Source organism: Tripterygium wilfordii, chromosome 3 (assembly GCF_013401445.1).
Source record: "Tripterygium wilfordii isolate XIE 37 chromosome 3, ASM1340144v1, whole genome shotgun sequence".
NCBI classification, from domain to species: Eukaryota; Viridiplantae; Streptophyta; class Magnoliopsida; order Celastrales; family Celastraceae; genus Tripterygium; species Tripterygium wilfordii.
In genome coordinates, this window is record NC_052234.1 from 10,951,373 (window position 1) to 10,972,878 (window position 21,506).

The 21,506-nt window shown below is 37.0% G+C and overlaps 3 protein-coding genes across 3 annotated transcripts; 1 reads left to right on the plus strand and 2 right to left on the minus strand.

Moving 5' to 3' along the window:
• The first annotated feature begins 8,011 nt into the window (after positions 1–8,011).
• Positions 8,012–10,108, plus strand: LOC119995646 (growth-regulating factor 3-like). The gene is made up of 3 exons (XM_038842151.1): positions 8,012–8,540; positions 8,794–9,109; positions 9,594–10,108. Exons 1-3 carry the CDS (start codon positions 8,027–8,029, stop codon positions 9,691–9,693), a joined length of 930 nt encoding a protein of 309 aa, XP_038698079.1. The 5' UTR covers positions 8,012–8,026; the 3' UTR covers positions 9,694–10,108.
• Positions 10,109–10,845: 737 nt separating this feature from the next.
• Positions 10,846–13,393, minus strand: LOC119986533 (tyrosine-protein phosphatase RLPH2-like). The gene is made up of 4 exons (XM_038831121.1): positions 12,382–13,393; positions 11,734–11,801; positions 11,408–11,587; positions 10,846–11,277 (listed from the first exon to the last, which is right to left on the minus strand). The coding sequence occupies exons 1-4, from the start codon at positions 12,902–12,904 to the stop codon at positions 11,107–11,109; spliced, it is 942 nt and encodes a 313-aa protein (XP_038687049.1). The 5' UTR covers positions 12,905–13,393; the 3' UTR covers positions 10,846–11,106.
• A 602-nt stretch (positions 13,394–13,995) lies between these two features.
• LOC119988068 lies at positions 13,996–16,816 on the minus strand. The gene is made up of 2 exons (XM_038832977.1): positions 16,607–16,816; positions 13,996–14,538 (listed from the first exon to the last, which is right to left on the minus strand). The coding sequence occupies exon 2, from the start codon at positions 14,530–14,532 to the stop codon at positions 14,143–14,145; it is 390 nt and encodes a 129-aa protein (XP_038688905.1). The 5' UTR covers positions 14,533–14,538; positions 16,607–16,816; the 3' UTR covers positions 13,996–14,142.
• Positions 16,817–21,506: the final 4,690 nt, after the last annotated feature.

Below are 21,506 nucleotides of genomic sequence, written 5' to 3' on the forward strand. Positions count from 1 at the left end.
GTAACAGAAGTATTTATTGGTGAGCAAATGATATTATACTATAGTCATTCAGATGTTCTTGGTTGCAGTTGCAGGAGGAGTACTCAGTACTGGAGTTTTAATTTGGAGAAATTTAATACGCTTTTCTTTTATGGAATACGGAGAGCAATGAGCATACCCAATTTTAAGCCATCATCATGATGATAAACTTTAATACAGAAAATGCAGTCCCCATTACTCAAATGTGGTTCACTTTACAGCTGGACAGTTTAAGTACCCCTCGATTGCAGAACTCTGATTATAATTACTCTGACTGTCCTCTTCCCCCGTCTTTCCTTTTACCCTAATCGTTCCACTAAATAATTACTACAAAAGACCATAATAGAATAATATATTGATTGACAATCATATTGAAATGACTTCGAAATGACCTCAACCCAGTATTAATTAGTGTTAACGAACTATAATTCTAAATTTCTATTCTAATTCACCTGGAAAGTGGAAAGCATCTTTTTCAAATGTCCAAAATACCCTTATTGGGTGTGCATTTTTTTTTTTAACAGCGTTGACGGGGCCGCGACAAAAAAATGAGCGAGAGATATTATTGGAAGACGTGGCCGTCTCGACGGCACTGGAGCCGAAACGGGGTAGAAAACGACAAAAAGAAGAGAGGAAGAAGGAACGCGCGTGCGAAGTAAGAAACAGAAACCGGATATTGACCCGCTCAAAACCTTTTGTATCTTCTCCAAATTAATTTTTTATTTTATTATTATATCTTTCTCATTGGCTTGTAGAGTGTAGACTCTGTTTTTCTTTTTTGTTTTTTAAAGATCTTTTAGTGCTGGGTTTTATACTTTTATGGCCCTGGCAAATTTGCATGTCCCTATGTGTAAGTAATGTGCACACGCGTGCAGAGGAAACTTGCAGTCTATCACCTTTTTCTACGCGATGGGTCGATTTCAAAAAATCAGAAATCCAACTTTATTTTGAATATCTCTGTTCAAAATTCTTCTGCATGTAAAAAATACATCTAAATATAAGAATTTAGCGGTTTCAATTTGTTACAATGGTGGTCCTTTCATGAAAACACAGAAGAGTAGTGTGTGTCCCACCAGAATCAACAGGTTCTGCAGGAGTTGCATTGAAATTGAGACTGACTGAATGAAAGAAAATAAAAATAAATAAATAATTTGATATTGACCCGTGACAGCAAGACTAACCGTACATACTTCTCAGCACCATTAAACTAATAACATTAATTGTAATTTTCTCTTAGTTGTTAGAAAAAAAAAATTAAAGGTTATCAAAAAAAAATGAGATAAACACTTAAATTACATTGTTAATTTATCGCAGCGACGTGATTGAGGTTAATTCAATTTACTTTGCATCGAAAGTAAATCAAATGAGAACCCAATATTAGTTAAAATAGTTAATCTAAACTAGTTACATGTCCGCGCTTCGCGCGACACATATTTTGATTGGAAAATAGAGATGTGTGGAAGTTTTTCGATACTTTGTTAACATGAAGAGCAGTAGAGCTTTAATTGTAGAAAATAGAGATGATTGTAAGATGAAGATAAAATATGTACAATACTTGTTTTTTAATTTGCTAAGAAAAAAATTTTCTAATAGGGTGTAAGAAATTTGATGCATAAGGAATAAGTATACTAAGAGTTTATCAATTTTTATTTGCGTCGCTAGTATCTACAAAGTGTTATAGGTCACTAAAGATATGTTTATGAGACAATATTGTATGGTTAGTACAACAATCTCTACAAAATGACATTTAATATCGAGAAGTACAATGTAGCATAAGTAGTATTTTTGAAATGATATTTTTGGAATAAAATTCTTAATATTTTTAGAATAAGATTTTTGAATTTATATTTTTGAAATGTTATGTATGACTAGTAGATTTGTGCCTATAATCACTTTGACCTTCAACAACTCATTAAATTCTACCGTGCTTTCCTGTCACCACTTACATGTTCCAATACCAAATGGATTGAATTTACTTACACATTAGAACAATATAGCATGAGAAAAGCCTCTCATGTTGTGTATGTTGCAATCCAAACAGACTACTAAACTTGACCAAACTCTAAACATGCACAATATATCAACTAAATACTACAAAAACACACAAAATACATCAAAAAACACACAAAAATTCCCACAAAACGGTGGTAATTAATGCCAAAAACACACAAAATGTTTTCAAACTAAATACTACAAATGAATTTCATTAATTGAGTAATATCAAAAGACTCTCATAATTAGCAATACATGACCTTTGAGAAACCAAAACAACATCAAACCACTCCTATGAAACATTAAATTCTCATACAATTCAATATAATTTTAAAATTATTTGAATACTATTAACTGTATGAGTGTGGTTGTGGGTCTTAAAGTGTATGAATGTGGTTGTGGGTATTAAAGTTTTACAATATATTTATGTGTGTGGTTATGGGTCTTAAAGTTTTCTAATATATTTTAAAATTTTATTTTGTCTGTGTAGGCTTTTTTGTAAAGACGTCCACGTGCCACCATGAATTAAGGAGAAGCCTTGTGGATCCTCAGTTATATATATATAGATTGATGATACTACAATAAAGTAATGTGACGAGCAGGAAGTATAGTTGTGTGATGGGGCCAACCAACAATCACCAACAAACCTTATAATAAGGACAAAGTCTTACAGGTATGATGTATTTTCGGGAATTGGACAACTGCAAAAGAATGATATTGTTTGTGTGTATGGGGCGTAAATTTTCAACAATAAAGAGACAAAAAAAAATCAAAAAATGAAAACATTGTGCGTATAGTACTTAAATTTACCAGAGCTTATGATATCGAAGAAGAAGGAAACAAATGCCCAAGAACCGATGAATGTGGAAGTGTTGGTCCTCAGTCTTACCATTCCACGTCCTTTTGTCTTTCTATGCTTCTTTATTTAATCTCCATCTTGTTCGTATATCGACAAATGAATAAATAACCCGAATATAATATTCATAATATAATAAAATCAGCCATGTTGTGGCCTTAGCTTCTCACTCAGCATTTTTTATTTATTATTTCAATGTAGTAATGAGAATCTCCGGCTACGAGGACGTTCGTAGTTGTCCATTAGGTATAATCTAATCTTACTACAAAGAATAATAAATGGACACAGATGTTGGGGTAGATAAGAGTGTTCTGGATCCACTGCTAAAATTAATTTCTCCATACCAACTTTGTTTAATTAAGACATTGACGTAAAATATTGGGGACACAAAAATGGGTGTAATATTTTTGTCACACTTAGAATTATCCCAAATAATTAATTAATTGATTAGCGAGTCATTGATCAATTAAAATTCAGGTCTATATGTGTTATATGTTTGATGCCATGATTATTTTATCATATACTCATGCTAGAGAAATGTGCAGTTAATGAAAAAGATAAGTAATGCATTTGTGAATCTCATAAAGAGTTGTAGGGGTGTCTACAATCGATCCGCAACCGAAGATCAATATGCAACCGTGGTTATTCTGTTTTCGGATACGGTTGTGATTTTAGTAAATTTTTGAACATTTTTTCGATTACGATTACGGTTATAATCGAAAAACTGAAAATATTAATATATAATATACTATATATATATATATATGTTACATATAAGAATTGTTGAGACGCCATGGTAAAACTCATGGTGACTATCATTTTAACTGTGATGAGATAATATATTTATCATCATTATCATGAGTTTTTATCAAACTTTGTTTGACGTAGTAGGAGTCGATCATGAGCTATTTTCTCCCTTTATTTAAGATTTATTCATACTTCTTCTATTTATTCAAAAAAAGAAAACCGATCCGAAAAATATGATTATTTTGGTTTGGTTATCCGAATATATATAATCCGGTTATGGATTCTAAAATATCATAACCGAATCAATTTAGACATTTTAATTTTGATTAAAAACCGGACTATATATGTGGGCCGTTTTAGGTGTCACAAACTCAGGCGATTTTTCACAAAAACAAAATAATTAAGGGCCCCCGCGGCCTTGTGTGTCGTTCAATCTTTTCATGACAAAATTAGTTGTTCAAATTCCTATGTTTGTCTTAAGATGTAAGGTAGTTGAATATAATGGGGATGATTAACAACTAATTAATTTTGTACTTGAATCTTATTCCTCCCACAAATTGTAAGTTTTGGCTCTTAATAAGTAGACTTTTGGTTATCAAAAAGATGCGACTTTCTTAATATAATAAGCTTAGAATGATGATTGTTTAAAATCTCATTGCTGGTTGGTAGGATGGGCGATGAACTGGCGTGTCGACTGTGTAGTGATCCTGCTATTGTTGTTATAATTAACACTCGTGCTCTTTAAAAGTAAATGCATTTTAATACTAAACTCATCCCCCACTTTGGAACTTTAACACATCAAATGAAAATAAAAAATAAAAAAAGAGAAGCTTTTCAATAAATTAGTGTGATCAATAGATTACGTGTCCATAATTGGTTTCCAACATGATATTATTTAGTCCTAAAGTGGCTTTTACAATTCGTTAATGGAAGCCACCATTATTTTCTTGAAAGCTGTCAATAAATTGGTTGATATAACTTGTCATGTCTCATAATAAGTTAGTTTTTCTGATGAGAGTTCGAAATTGAGAAAATCCCTTAGAGATATCAAAATATAACAAATTTGAATTTTAGGTTATTAACTTGAAATGTGTGAACATTCAATTATCAAATTGGGACAATCGAACATGACAAATCTTTCAATGACTACAAATTATATTAACTAGTAAATAAATTATAATAGACTTGCAATTTGAAGGTTTAGGCAACAATTTATAACCTCAAATTTGTCCACGTAGTAATATATTAATACTGTTGAGAATTTCAAAATCACTACGAACTTCCTTGCAACTTCAACCAATCAGTCTATACCAAATCTATACGGGCCCCTCTCATATACATTACATTTACATTTACAGAAAAAGACAAGGGAGAGAGAAGACAAATTACCTATAAATGCACCGTCATACGGTGCACCCACAATAAGCTGCCAATCTTAGCGGTCCATTCACACGTGTGTATATAAACACACCGCATTCCACGTCCAGAAACGGTCGGGTTTTTGTCCGTACCTTGCTGTGGACCCGACCTACTTCCCTTCCATGAGACAAAATGCTGCCATTTCACATAGGATTCCGTGGTTCATACATCTATGTTGTCAAGAACAATAATACGGTGAATAATAATCATTCCAAAAACATCTCATTACTAATATTGTATGACACTTTTTCGTTAGGTATAATAACATTATAACAAAGGGTCCATTCAAAATTACACTCAACGAATAAATGTCGTACACTATTAGAATGATTATCTCTGGAATATTTATCATTTTTGTGTTACCAAATACCAAAACTTTCCACAATTCATTGCAGAATTTCCACAATTAGCAAATAAAAAAACTGGTGTTGTATTCTTGTTTCTTTTTCAATCACAAATTGACTCAAAATTCACACAAAACCCATGTGTACACATAATCTACATCAATGGTTCAAGTCCAAAAGGTCGCCTTCACAAATAGACATTGAAATCCGGGGAGGAGACGTCTTCAATGCTATTCTCTTCACCTAGTCATGAGGTGGTACAATATGAGGGTGGATATTATTAAGGAAAAAACAAACAAACAATCAAACCTAAGATTTGGAATGGGTACCTAGATTCTCCTTGATCAAAATGTGTAGTCCAAAAAAATAATAAAATGTGAGTGAGTCTGAAGACTAGAGTTAATTGGAGCAATAATGAGTTATGTCTATCCTTGTTTGTTTAGGTCAAGATCGGAATGTTGTTCCATGCTGTGTATAAAGACAATGTCGTGGCATGCCTTGGTGCTCATCTTCTCCGACCACATTGTATTATAAAAAGTGTTAATGTTGATGAAGTTTTGGACAGATTTGTGAACATGTTTAGTGGGCTAATTATTGTTGTGCTTATACATATTCAATCCCTAAATGTAATTTCGTTGTGGCTTCTTGTTGATTAAAGTATTTTGTAGAAAGAAACAAAAGAGTTGGTGAAAACGACAAGAAGCTAATTATTGACTTCTCATTTGATTAACATATTGCAATTTGCACATGCTACCATATATACACTTAAAAAGAGTTGTCCTGCGCCAACTAGTAAATCCAGAATCGTGAGTCCTGGCTGGGCCGGACAGGAGTTCCGTTCCTTTTTTCAAATAAAGATTTGGAACAAAGCCCACATTTATCAACGGCCCAGTCGATATGAAACTAGTAGCCCACAACTTTAACCACCTGAGCGACTTTAGGCTAATAATAATGGACCTGGGCCCTGCAACCTGGATAGTCTATATTTTGAGGCAGATGATATAGGGGGAATCCATTATCCATCCCTTCAAAGCTGCGAAGTAAAAAAAAAATAAGCCTCGAGAAATTAAGTCGCGTGAGGCTATAGCAAGAGAGCCTCGCTTTATCCCCCTGGGATCCACGAGACCAGCTGTGTCTTCTGACACTGCGAAAAAACTACCGACCCCTCTATGCATAATACATACTTTGTTTGACACGTGAGGTCCTTTTTTTTAAAAAATTTTTATTTTTGTTACTGTAACTTAACTTGTAGGTTCAAAAGCACATTATAAGAGAGACATAAATATGTGTTTTTCGATAAGATGGTGATGTCATTTAGCTGTTTTTGTTTTTCCCTTAAAAATTAAATAATAAGGAAGTCAAGTAATTAGAATCCAGGGGGATCGAGATTGAACATTACACATTGATTTCTTGTAGTTTTGGCACAGTTTGTGTTATTGCGCAAGCTAAAGTATAATGACAATGTGGTGACACGCCAACTACTAGACGCATAGTCATAGAAAACCAAATATCAGGGGCACAGAGATGTAATTTACAAAAGGAGATGCACCATCGAGGGGTTTCCTATTATTCTTCCAAAAATCCAGTCTTATATTATGAGAAACAAGACAAAACGTCCGTCAATTTTAGAATATCTCGGTAAGTATAAACTAACTGGTCGTGGGGGACAGATAAAACGATGAATGTATCATTTTGTAATTAATGACGGTTTACAGGGCATATTTGTCAAAAAGTCCGTCAAACTAGTAAGTTTATGGGCCGAGCCAGCAACCCACATTAGCTAGCAGTCACGAATCCAAAATAGACTTCTATTTGTGGGCCAGACGACGAGCCGGGCCCAAAAATTATTTCATTATATCTATATGCCTACTTGTTCAAGATTTTTACTGTGTACTCCGAATCAAGATCAATACATTGTCAACTGTACAAGTCAAAAAAAGAAGCAAGATATTTGTGTATTGTTGTATGTTTGACACAATTGGAACGTAAATAAGAAAACAACGTCTTTCGAGCTGTTGACAATTGAGCCGAAAATTTAGAGTAGAAACTGGGGAAGAACACTGTAAAGCCTGATCTTGGCTGGAAATGAAACTGCAATGTCGCCTCAATCTCTCTTTCCAACGTTCTTGCCTCTTGGTTTTATATATACAAACATACATACATATAGATATATATAATAAAGAGAAAAAAAAAAAGAGTTCATTTTTTCAACCTAAACATTTTCCATTACATGCTGCCGCTTCTCTCTCCCTCTCCCAAGTCTTGAAAACTTCGAATGCAGTTTCCAAGGCAAAACATGAGAGACAGACACACTGCAGGTTCTTTAACAGTAAATTCTTAATATTATATTTTGGCTTCTTACTTTTTTTTCCTTCCTCTCAACTGTCTTGTCCAACTGTCTTTTCTCAAGTGCCCTTAACCCCATTCTCCACTGGCCACAAAAACACAAACTTTAGCAGGCTTTTGTTGTAATACCCCTCCCTTGCTCTGTGTCGAAGAAGTCTAGAACCCACAAACAACACAAGTCTCTGCACAACCTTTCTCTTTACATACCCAACAACCAAATAAAGCTTCATTTATTCCCAAAACCAATCTTTGATATTTCTCTCTCCCTCCCTCTCTCTCTGTCTCTTTCTGTCGAAGTCTAACTATGGACTTCCATCTGAAGCAATGGAGAGACCAGCAGCATGAGTCAGAGAACCGTAATACTGCGAAGATGCCAAAACTTCTCTTTGATCCACATCCAAAACAAAAACAAGATCCCTCTTCAGGGTCTGACGCTCTTCCTTTGTTTGAACCTCAACTTAACAGCAAAACCAGTAACCTGTCAGCGTTTCCAGACTCACCCACCAGATTTCCCAGTAACATTTCTCTTACTTTTTCCCTTGCAATACTCTTGTTTACTAATCTTACAAACTTTGCTTTTCTTTTTCTATATCATTTTTTTTATCAATTGTTTTTTTTTCGTTTGCTAGGGATGGGAAGTTACTTTAGCTTGGCTCAGTGGCAGGAGCTGGAGTTACAGGCTTTGATATACAGATATATGTTGGCTGGTGCTGCTGTTCCTTCTGAACTTCTTAACACACTAAAAAGAAGTCTTCTTCAATCTGCTCCATATGTTCTCCATTACCCTCTTCAACACTACTCACATTATCAACCTGCTTGTATGTCATTTTGTCTATGTTATTTTTTGTCTGCTTTAACTTGGTTAAAAGATGACGATCTTGTTGTTGACATTTGTAATTGAGTTTGATTAGTACAATACTACAATATTACTATGGTACAATTGCATTAACTTGTTCTTTAATGGGCTCTAATTTATTGGATCCAATACAAGTTCTTTCAATGTGTGCCCAGCAAATTTTGATTGAGGATCAGAGTGTTTGTAATTACTTGAATATCTATTTGTTGAAGCAGTATTTCAAGCTGGATACTGGGGTGGAGCAGCTATGGCTCCGGAGCCGGGACGGTGCCGGAGGACTGATGGCAAGAAGTGGCGGTGCTCGAGGGACGTGGTGACCGGTCAGAAGTACTGTGAACGTCATGTGCACCGCGGCCGAAACCGTTCAAGAAAGCATGTGGAAGCCCCCACATCCACCAACACCACCACTTTAGCTTATGGTGGCTCTTCTCTAGGGAGCACCAATTCCACTGCCAAAACTGGTTTTGTTGGGAATACTTTTACTATTTCTGGGCATTCACCTTCCACTGATCTCCTGCAACCCAATCACAGGTAATCTTGCTATAATTACTTAAGCCTTTTTATTGTTTTTTCTCTCTTTTTTTTTATCCCAAGGAGCTCAAATACTGTTAATTGTAAGAAAATTTTGGCGGACACACCTGCTGAATTTATGAAGAATCTACTGTATTCATCTTGTACCTTCAAAGATTTTGATAAGATGTGAAACACCATTTAAATCCATCCTGTGCAAACCATAAACACCTGATAATTTTTTGGTACAATTTGGTGAAGTGAAACTGTTTTGGTAGAATCTTTGAAGAATGACTTAGAACATGCACCAAATCCTTGGTAGGACCCCCTTTTAAAGGTAAGATCCATGAAATATCTTTAGATTCTGTACAAAATGACCCCAACCACTCATTTTTCTTCTTTTCCTAAACATACAATCAAGTCGAGTTGGAAACTTTGCTCTACCTTTTTGCTTCTGTTTTTAACATTTTTTTTTTGCATGTTATGTTTCCTTTGTGTCTTGAAGTTCATCAGAGTCCAAAACTGGAAACAAAGGCCTATTTGCAGCCCATGATGAGGGTCATAAGAAATCAGATGGTCATATGCTGCGACACTTTTTTGATTAATGGCCACGATCCATTCAAGAACCAGAAGTTGCAGGGAGCAATGCAAGTCCTTTGGCTTTGAGTTCTTCTACGTCTCACAATTTCAATGCCCGGAAACTCATCATCTGATGGGTCATTGAAACTGTCTGCTGGCAATGGAGAGGAGTAATGCCCAGGAGAGAGTAAAAGGGAACAATTCTCTACACTTGAATTGGGCTGGAAATTAGGTGACCTGAATGAGGACCACTTGCAGAGGCATTGAGATCTTCCGCTTCTAACTCGTCCCCGACTAGTGTCTTGCATCAGTTGCCCGGAGTTGCTGTGGCTGAAACTAGCTTTGTTTGCAGTTGAATTTCGTTATCTTGTTCTTACTTCAATAAAATGTTTGTGATTTTTTTCTCCTGAACACTTGGATACATCTTGTTATTCCTGTTGTGCTAATAGTAGGGACCAAGTTGCAGCCTAATCCATATTTCTGAAAATTTTGTATGGTGAAAGAGTCTCTCATAGGTGACATGCAAAATTAGCATTAAGGAACGAAATATCACAACTTTTATTTGTGAAATTAGGTCTGCTTAATTTGATTCAGGCCTCGCGTTGGGTTTTGATATAATTTTTAGGTGGAAATTTCTGTGTGTATGGGTATGGTAATTCAAGTTTAGATAAATATCAAATGTCAAAAAAAAGACGAATTTGTATGACAGTGATTCTCCGTTTAAAAACAGTGGTTTGAGGTAACCATTATTGTTGCTTGGGAGTAGGTTTCAGGAAAGTTCAAAGAAGTCTCTGCATTGCATTTAGGATTTAGGCCGTAGCCATTAATGCTTTGCCCAATCAAGTGCTTGGACACTGACCCAACAAATATGGACTCTGTCCCATCTAAAAGAAAATTTTATTTTATTCCACAAGCCCCAATCCTCCGACACGAACCATTTGAAAATGACCGCAATTGCCCATTGGTAGACCCACGTGATTGCACTCTTAAGCACAAGCATTATTGGGTTTAAAGAATTTAGCAAGACTAAGCAATTGCTGAATTTCTTCTTGGCCCATATGGCAACTCTTAGTAACATCTCCAGTTTGACCTCATATACAAACTCTGAATTCCTTTGCATTATGCAAAATCTCACACTTATCAGCTAAGTCATTATAAATTATAAATTATAGGGAATATGAGAACAGAAATTATGGACTATATTACAGAACAAGCACAAAAAGTGCAAAAAGATCTACATTTTTCCAGTCCAAGACATAAACCAAGACAAAACTAACATATGACATAAACCAAGACAAAACTAACGAGGTCATAAGAATATGCATGAACGCATCCAAAAAGCATTTCAACTAATACATGACTGCCAGCCCCGCGAAATGACATGAAGAAGGTAAGTAGGTAACGGATTATGAAAATCTACCACATCCACAAGCTTGAGGTTATTTTGCCAAATGATCAATATCGCGGACGATTTTCATTGAGGGAAGCACAATTGCAGCAACTGGATTGCTCTCTAGCCCACCACCTTCATCAATGATTAGCCTAAGGTCTTCAATGTGAAGTTTTCCATGATGACCACTCACCACAACTGTTGGATTCTCGGTTAGTTCCTGCAAAACGTCAAACACAAAAATTTCTACTCAGTCCAATTCTCATATCAAGAATTATCATTATTATCGAGCATGAGAATGTTCTGTGCAAGGGAAGAAGAGAACATTTTAAGAAGCAACAAACCATCACCTTAGGGATATCCCATACATTCTTCCTTCCACTGAGAGCGTCCACTTTGGGCACCCGAGTGTCCTTAGACCTCAAAATTTTCAGCTGTTCTTCGACATTCTTCCCTCTCTCTAAGCCAGCATGAACCGCTATCAATTTACAATGAGTAATTCCTTCCCCGGTTTCAACACAGACATCATCCTGATACACCCAAAAATTGCCAACACCCTAAGTTACTAACCATCTGCATCTTCCAATGCCTATGTTTCACAATTCAATCACGCCAAGTGATCTTATGCTCACAAGTTAAAAACTAAGATGATAAAACTACAAAAAACAAATTCTACCTCCTCATGGATCCAAACCATATCGGTCAGAAACTTCCTGTGTTCGTTGGGAACTGCTTTAGCCAATTCTGTACATTAAAAATGCTCAGTCAAGTAAGGAAACAATATGCAGAACGATAATGAGACACAAAATTGAGAGCGACTGCAGAGCCAAAAGTCGGACTGCACAAAAAGCAATTACTCAAATATAATAAACAAAAGCGAAAGTGAAGTTTAAGACATTAACACCAACTTATAGTACTCTAACACCATAATTTACTCGAAAATAATGAACTAATACATGTTCTTAAAAAACAAGAATCCATCTTTTCTACAATGGATGACCAAGAACAAAGTAATTGAGCACAAAAATTGTTCTTACAATAAATGAACGTTAACTGCTAACCCAAACAGAAAATTAATAGCAAAAGCAAAGGCAACTGTAACAGTCTCAGTAACCCAATAACCGCCAAACTCTATTAAACTCAAGAATCAAATTATCAGACAAACACAAGAATCCAACGCTCATGAACAAACCAAAAAATATACGAGACAGATATCAATCACCATCGCATTGAATTAGAGTGACACTATTTGAAAACCAGAGCATTAACAACAGAAATAACTAAGAACTACACAACTCACAATCATCCATTGCATAATTCATACCAGAAGATCCATGAGGAACACCATAGGACTCAAAGGTGGGACCAGCATCGTAAATGGACCCCTTATACTCCGTACCCTTTGCAGCATTAAACCTAACCGTTATATGACCACCCCACCTCCTCCCTTGCAAATGCATATTCTCATACCCGTCACCCTTAAACCACCCTTCCCTCTCCTCATTCGCCTCATACTCCTTCCAAGTGTCCTTAAACGCCGACCCATCGGGCGGTGGCGGCAAGACACCGATGAACGCGGCGAAAGCAAAGTCGTGGTTTCCAGACAGGAAAACGTGATCCTGATTTGGGTATTTCGAGGGTAGGTTCAGTAAAAAATCGATCACTCCGCGACTATCGGGGCCTCGATCGCAGTAATCGCCGAGGAAGATGATCAAGGCGGAGCTAAATTCAAGTGGGTCGATGCAGGATTCGAGATTGAACCAGAGGTTTTGAAGCTTGGTGAGGTAGCCATGGATGTCGCCTATGCAACAGACCACTCTGGGTTTGTTCTTTTCATGGTTCGACATTTGCAGATGAGCAGGATGCCGTGTGACAAACGAACAGGCTTTTAACGCTCAATCTGTCGTCCAATCCAACGGCCACTAACGCCCTACTGACCAGGGTATCCTCGGAGTGCCACGTGGTTGGACAAAAGTGCGTCCCTAACAAAACTTACGGGACGAAATCTGGCTCTGATTCTCGTATAATCTCAGACGGTAAGGTATAAATATATACTCAGGGACTTGGTGTCTCTCTCTATTTCATTTGGTTGATCTTCAGACCACCTGAATTTCTTCATCTTTTTTCAAATTAGGTATTTGATTAGGATGTTATAGTACAGACTACAGAGGATAAGCCTTAGCAGTTCATAGAAAGACCAAGACAACAACTCTTTGTGAGGGTTTCGATGGAACCGGATGTGAATATAGTTGGGTAATTGTCGGATTCTGTAATTATCATGTATGGCAGGAAAATTTTGGGTATGGAAAAAGTGGATTGAACGAAGACGAGAACACTATCTCCTCTTCGAGAAAATGAAAATCACACTGCTTTGTTTACTGCAAAAACGACGCCGTCAGTGATGGCCAAACTCTGGGCTGGGCAAAATACCGGACCTCATTGGGTTGTGGCTTTGTTAATGGCCGAGACATGATATGCACGCTGGGCTGGGCTGAGCTGGGCCAGAGGGCCGGACCTCATGGGTTGCAACCCGACACACGGGCTGCTCATCGGAAAAAACCACAAAAATAATTAGGAGTGAAAAAAAAATCAATCCCGAGTTAGATAAAGTCACGTTTTTACGAAATATTTACATATCCAAACCCTAACCCGAATTGAATTTCAAAAGCACTTAATTGACCACATACGGATTGATTTAAATCTAGACAAATAATCGGACAATAACCTAATCACCTAATCCAAATGAAGCTCTAAACAACTAAACTGGATAAGATTTATGTATTTCAACCAGGACTCGGTTTTAAACCGGATAAAAATTTTATGTTTGGATCTAGATTACAAACATATGACTTATGTTTGAACTTAATTTAATACATGTCGAACAAATTTGGTCATGCGGGCGGACACCCCTACAAATAACGCTAAATGGAGTAGCCAATGAGAAAGCGAACCCTTCAAATCCATGCCAGATGTTCTTTATGGGAAAAACTAATAAAATTCATCCTTCAGTTTTCATTTAACAACATAAAGATGGATTGCAGAGTAAAAATTGAGAAAAAGGAATCAAGTCAAATACAAAGCAGTTTTACTTATTCTTCTCCTTATCTTCTTCCTTCATTTTCTTCTCCCACTTGCGTTTCCTGTATGCCAGCAACATTTCTGGCATTTTCTCCATCAGCTTGGCAGTATTTGCCCTTTTCTCTGCAGAAATACGATCACACTTATGCCCTTTCATCTTTGTTCTCATCTCCTTCCTCTCTGGATCATATGGCCAATCTTCCCCTGCAAGGAGGACTTCCTTGCGAAGCCTTGCTCGATGACGAGCACTGATGCCGAGTGGCTTCCAGGCCCCTAGCTCCCAGTAACCCCACACACCTTTGGCCAGCTCGTCCTTGTGTTTTGCCAATTTCTCATGCCATGGGTACTGGTATTCCCCAACTGCCTTTGCCACAGATTTCACAGCTTTACTTGCCATTGCTATCTGATCCAACACCAAAAGAATTTTAGTTATCCAACGAGGGAAAACTTGGAGAAGAGAAATTGGCAATAAACACAGAAATGTATGCTTGTTTAAATATTAACAATCCAGAAGCTTCCTTAGGGGTTTCACAGGAAGGCTTCCATCAGCTTAACGTAATGTAATCATATAGAAAACAAGTAAAAGTCGCACTGGGAAAAAGGAAGGCATTATTCATAATAAGCATTCAGAAGCATCAAATCAGAAGAATGAAAGTAGTCCAAGTGTATCAACAACAAGTTATACAACTCTCGACCCAGTCTAGAAAAAACTGCAAATGATGAGTCATTTGAAAGAGCCCAGCTGCCCAAATGGCACATATTAATTATTCACCAACAAAGACATTTATTCGCGAATAAAATAGTCCAGTCTTCAAATGCTTACCTGGTCTATACTACTAATGAATTGCAAGAACTATGGTTAGACATCTATATTTTTGTCTAACAGAATATCAAACAAGAGTGACACAGAGCATTAAAGTATGGAAGTTACATTTCACGGGATTGTTACACCATAATTGAAACCACTGAATCATTCATAATTTCAGTAAGTCTTAGATCAATGTTCGCTCAATCCAGAGGCATCTTCTATATTTATTATCGATGGAATAAACTGATAACTATAGGCATGATGGGCAGTAGCAGCAGTTCACATCCACTACACAACACACACAGGGAGGAGGGAACATCTACAAAATGACACCTCAACAAAAATTCACAGCTAAAATGTTAGAAAAAACTAAGCAAACTGACTGACTGACTCTAATCTAGGGCTTCAAAACAACCAAATAGGCTACTAGTTACTACGAAATAGATACACAGCCTGACAAAACGGGTCATGGATAAAATTGCTAAATTATAATTCTGAGGTCAAGTACTTAACCATGAAAACTTCTAGACACAATTATATCGTGACAAATGATATCATAAAATATTCACCATCAACAGTTCACTTCAGCAACCATAAGCATGCCTAACAGGCCTAAAACAATATATATGCCAAAACATTGAAGAGAAAATTACATCAAAGGCAAATAAGAACTGGAATGAGGCACGGAAGTAAAATCAAACTCTCAATACCTTTCCTTGAAACTGTTAAAACATGAACTGAAGCCAAAAGGCCCAACAACTGTGATTAAAATTTCTCCTCATCACTTTGTCACAATAAAAATGAATTAAAATAACGGCCCCAACAATTTTCTTCCTAGTTTAAAATTTTGCTTTGGAGAAGCAAAAGAAAACGGGAAATATATTTTCTTTTTACAAATTCTACAAATTGTGGTCGAAATTCTTAGATTACAGCATTACTCTCCGGTTAACATTCTTGACCTAGACACATGAAAATAAACTACACACATAGGTGAAACAGTTTCCCTGCACAAGTGGAAGAAAGTCATTAATCTTGTGCCAAAACCCAAATAAACCCTAGTGTCCCCTGTACCAAAATTAGTTCATGCGATACAAAACACACAGACAAAATTGGTTAAGTACTTGACCTCAGAATTCTGAATAGCTACCGTCTACTGCAGTATAAACTAGGCAAATAAAACAAGCAAACAATATGATACACAGCTTTTGCAAGATATTTCTTAAGAGTGGGAAGCTAAAGCCAAACATGAAAGAAAGAAAGAGACACAACCTAAGACAAAAGCTTTTTGATTGCATTAATTTTGGACAAATAAGTTGGGTGATTAAAGCTAAAGAACCAATCAAATTTCCTTAGAAGAATAGCACCACTTGATAGTTGCGGCTGCAAATTACCCAATAACAGAAAGGCCACAAGCACACAAACTTGCGTTTAGAGTACTCATGAATTATGACATATAACCACTATAGCAGTATCCAGTAATCAAATAGGCAAATAATTTGAAAATAAGACACCAACAAATAGGCAAATAGCAATATGCGGATAAGCTACCAATATTGAAAATAAGGGTTTCTTCCACGGTTCCACCCCTGCATACCCCTGAATTTCATAATGAAAAGTGAAATCAAAGAACGAAAGCATTAGGGTCGGAGACAGAAGGGTTTACCTCAGCGACGTCACTTGTCGGTCATTCCAGTCTACCCTCGACCCCTTGGCGGCTTGGCCCTTGCCCAGTTGCAACGACTGCGAGAGTACGACGTCGACGCACACGGCACAACCCGCAACGGCGCAACTCTGAATAGTGAAGTCGTCGATCACTCAACCTTTACTCTAGGGCTCTCCTCTCAAGTCTGAGTCTCACGGTCTCACTCTCAAGCCTCAACTCTGGGACTGGGCTAATGGGCTTGGGTTGAAAATTTAAAATGCTTATAGGCTTAGTAACATTACATGGGCAAGTGGCCCAGAGCTCCGACCCATTCCACGATTATAAACCACATGTTTTGTATAAACGCAAACCGTTATAGGATAGTTTAACGCATATATTTCCCGTTTCTATTCAAAAGTTCTTATGTGTTTGCCTCGTTCATCCGAGCCTTAAACACAACGTTAACTCGTTTTATTTAATTAATCAGTTTTCAATTAATGCTTCAAGACGTAACCGATTGGCATGCTTTAATGATATAAAAGAAAATCCCGTGCATATAATAAGTTGATGAAAACAGAGGCAATATGAAAACAAGGAATTCATTGTTGTTGTTGTCGTCGTCGTTGTGCCTCCTCCATATTTGTTGTGCAATGCATGCAGGGAACTTTGGGTGGGCCACATACCGGGTTCACATAGTCAACGAAATCCAAAACGTTGGAGGAGATCCGTTGGTGATTCGATGTCAGTCCACTGGGTCCGCCAATGAGAATCTGGGCGTTCAGAGATTGAGCCCACACAAGGAGTTTAGCTGGGCTTTCCATTACAATTGGAGTGGATCTATACGTTTCTTTTGTGTATTTACATTCGGCCCAAGATCCACAAATTTTGACGTTTTTAGGGGCGCTGACGACGTGAATTGGTGTAGTTATCAAGACCGTAACAATGGGGACTTTTACTGGGTCGTCACAAATGAAGGCTTTTATTTTGGTTGTAATCCTTGGAGTTCCCGGGGATCCACTCCTTTTTCTAAGCGCTATAATTGGTGATCAGAGTTAAGGGTACCAGCAGTGATAACTGCAGTTTTCACTATACTCATCGGATTTAATTTTAAGTGTGGAACCCACACTGTTTTTTATTTCAAAATAGTGATCGGACGGTCTTGTGATTCCACTGCCTGCAGTTCACTGCAGGTATCCTCATTCGTTGGTGATCAGGCCAACGCACCAATTCTATAAATATATATTAATTTTAAATTTTAATTAATTAAAATATAATAAGAAGATATTAGTATATTATTATTTACTTAGTTTCATAATTTTATCATCATATCATATGTATTGTGTATCATAAATTGTACTTTATCTATTTGATTACAACTCTACTTGACTAGGCTAAGATGAAAAAAAATAGAATGCTCAATATCACAAGCTTACCCATTGAATGCCCACAGACGTGCTTTTTTTCCCACCCTAGATGATCCAATAAAGCAATTGCATCCTTTGCCATTATAGTTGTTCTACACTGAACCACCACCAAAGAAAAAGTCAATTACCAATAATATATTGTTTTGATGAATGCAACCGTTTACAAAGAATAAATCAAACTCCGTAAACACACAGTTTGGACAACCCAAATTGATATATGGGATAATTTACTCTTTAAGAAGAGTGACATTATACGTGACTCGAATTTTCATCTATACTAAATCCATTTTCTACCAATGTTATCCTCACTTTTCTTCTGATAACTTTGTTATTATCTGGTATGCATAGGACATGAGACTCGCATGTGCCGGGTTATGATGGTTCCAATATAACAAAATCTTGGATAGATTCTTGCTTCAAATATCTTATTATTTCGGAGGAATTGTACTTACATCTTGTTTTAAAATCCCAATCCTTACGCATATGAAACATATTGTCCGTTTTGGGTTTACCAGTTCTAGTGGATATATCGAATCCGCACGAATTTATTATTTCTGAGCCTTCTCACTTAATACAGTAGTAGATTATAGATAAGAGTTGATAGTTGAACATAAGAGTTGTTATGTGTTTTCACGTCTCATTCATCCAAGCCTTAAACGCATCGTTAATTATGAATAACTCTTGTATTAATTAATAAGTTTCAAATTAATGCTTCAATAAGTAACTGATTAGTATTCTTTAATGATATAAAAGTAGAATACTTTACTATTGGCAATTGGCAATTGGCTGTTGGCTGGCAGAAACAATTAATAACATGAAAACAAAGAATTTTTCATCTTCATCTTCATCGTTGTTGTTGTGGCTCCGGCTGCTCCATATTTGTTGCGCAATTTCGTTTGAAGAGAAGAAGATCGATTGGGGCAAAAAACGTATTCACAATGAACGAAATCCAAAACGCTAGAGATGAAGATCCGCTGGTGATTCGATGTCAGTCCGCTGACCATGATCTGGGCGTGTTAAGGTTTTATTAGCAGAATAATTGTTAAAATCCTATTCTATAGGAAGTTTGATGTGTTTTACCAAGTCTTTAGGGAGAACCCATGAGTTTAGGAGTTGTTAGTCATGGGTTAGTTGTTGCTTTTATTTTGCAAAGTTTGTTTCGATTTCTACTATTTAAGTTTGTGATCTCATCAATAATAAGTAGCAAATTCAGCATTATTCCTCTTCTTCCTTGTTTTCTGTTTAACCCAGTTTTGAAGTCCTATTCTATAGGAAGTTTGATGTGTTTTACCAAGTCTTTAGGGAGAACCCATGAGTTTAGGAGTTGTTAGTCATGGGTTAGTTGTTGCTTTTATTTTGCAAAGTTTGTTTCGATTTCTACTATTTAAGTTTGTGATCTCATCAATAATAAGTAGCAAATTCAGCATTATTCCTCTTCTTCCTTGTTTTCTGTTTAACCCAGTTTTTAACATCTGGTATCGGAGCTTGAGGGGTTTAAAAACACAGCAGTGTTTTAGTTGCAGCAGCAGCCAGCAGGCATTAAATGGCATCAGAAAATAATTATGTGCAACCAGCAATCCCTCGCTTTGATGGTCATTATGATCATTGGAGCATGTTAATGGAGAACTTTCTGCGATCCAAAGAATATTGGACTGTCGTAGAAACCGGAGTGACTGAACCAGCCAGTGGAGTGGTGTTGACGGAAGCTCAACAGAAGAAACTGGAAGAACAGAAGCTGAAGGATCTCAAGGCAAAGAACTATTTGTTTCAAGCAATCGATCGTGCCATTTTGGAGACAATCCTCCAGAAAGATACTTGCAAACAGATATGGGATTCAATGAAGAAAAAGTATCAAGGCACAACAAGGGTCAAACGGCAACAGCTTCAAACTCTTCGCAAAGAGTATGAGATGCTTCACATGAAGCAAGGGGAGTCTGTCGATGAGTATTTTTCAAGAACTCTATCAATAGTTAACAAGATGCGTATTCATGGTGAAAAAATTGAAGATGTGGCTGTGGTGGAGAAAATTCTTCGTTCAATGGCTCCAAAATTTGCCTATGTGGTATGTTCTATTGAGGAGTCAAAAGACCTCGATGAACTTTCACTTGATGAATTGCAAAGTTCATTACTAGTGCATGAACAGAAAATGACACCTAGTCCAATTGAGGAACAAGCTTTAAAGGCGTCTACTCATGCTGAAACCTCTACTTGGAAAGGATCTAATAGCAGTCGTGGTCGAGGCCGTGGCAGAGGAAGAGGAAGAGGTAGAGGTCGGAGTTCTTACACACCAGATTTAAGAGGCAGAGGCAGAGGACATGATCACCACCAGCACACAGTCACCAATGAATCAAAGTTTGACAAGTCCAATATTGAGTGCTACCGCTGTCACAGGTTTGGCCATTACAAGTCTGAATGCACTGCAAACTTGCACTCTGACAAAGGGGAGCAGACTAACTTTGCAGAAAAAAAGGAACCAGAAACTCTTTTGATGGCATTCCATGTCAAGGAGGACAAGCTTGAACCTGACATATGGTATTTAGATACCGGCTGCAGCAACCATATGTGTGGTAGTAAGTCATTTTTCTCTAATCTAAATGAAGATTTTCATACTACTGTGTCTTTTGGTGATCATTCTAAAGTAGATGTTATGGGGAAGGGTGATGTTCAAATCAGGACCAAAGAAGACAATATTGAGACTATCTCAGATGTCTTTTTTATTCCTGATCTTAAAAGTAACTTGTTAAGTGTGGGACAGCTGCAAGAGAAGGGATATGTGGCTACAATCAAAGCAGGTGTTTGTGAAATCTATGATCCTAGAAGGGGTCTAATTGCTCATGTTAAGATGACACCAAACAGGTTATTTCCGCTGCGAATTCAAAGCATCCAGACCTGTTTTTTGGCCAAAATAGATAATCCAGTGTGGCTTTGGCATTTTCGTTATGGTCATTTGCATTTCAATGGATTGAAGACCCTTTCTCAGAAAAACATGGTGACTGGTCTTCCTCATATTACTCCTCCCTCCAAAGTATGTGAAGAGTGTGTTGTTGGCAAACAACATCGTGTGCAATTCCCAAAAGGGAAGGCATGGAGAGCGCAGAGGCCATTGGAGCTGATCCATTCTGATATATGTGGTCCTATAAACCCTATATCAAATGGAAAAAATAAATATTTTATTTCTTTTACTGATGATTTTTGTAGAAAAACATGGGTATATTTCTTGCAGGAGAAATCAGAAGCTGTCACAGTTTTTAAAAGCTTCAAGGCTCAGGTGGAAAATGAAGTAGGGAGAGCCATTAAAACTCTCCGAACAGATCGTGGTGGAGAATATATGTCACAAGAATTTGCAAATTTTTGTGATGAGCATGGCATTAAAAGGCAATTAACAGCAGCCTATTCACCTCAGCAAAATGGTGTATCAGAGAGAAAGAACCGGACTATCCTAAACATGGTGAGAAGTATGTTGGCAAATGGTAGAATTCCGAAAAGATTTTGGCCAG

Bases quoted from the DNA above. Each gene is read 5' to 3' on its own strand.
- LOC119995646 (XM_038842151.1), top strand. From the start codon at position 8,027: ATGGACTTCCATCTGAAGCAATGGAGAGACCAGCAGCATGAGTCAGAG. The intron at 8,541-8,793 runs GTATGTCATTTT...TTGTTGAAGCAG, and splicing joins CTCACATTATCAACCTGCTT to TATTTCAAGCTGGATACTGG. The intron at 9,110-9,593 runs GTAATCTTGCTA...TGTGTCTTGAAG, and splicing joins CTCCTGCAACCCAATCACAG to TTCATCAGAGTCCAAAACTG.
- LOC119986533 (XM_038831121.1), bottom strand. From the start codon at position 12,904: ATGTCGAACCATGAAAAGAACAAACCCAGAGTGGTCTGTTGCATAGGC. The intron at 11,588-11,733 runs GTAGAATTTGTT...TGGGTGTATCAG, and splicing joins TGGTTTGGATCCATGAGGAG to GATGATGTCTGTGTTGAAAC. The intron at 11,278-11,407 runs GTGATGGTTTGT...GACGTTTTGCAG, and splicing joins ATGTATGGGATATCCCTAAG to GAACTAACCGAGAATCCAAC.
- LOC119988068 (XM_038832977.1), bottom strand. From the start codon at position 14,532: ATGGCAAGTAAAGCTGTGAAATCTGTGGCAAAGGCAGTTGGGGAATAC.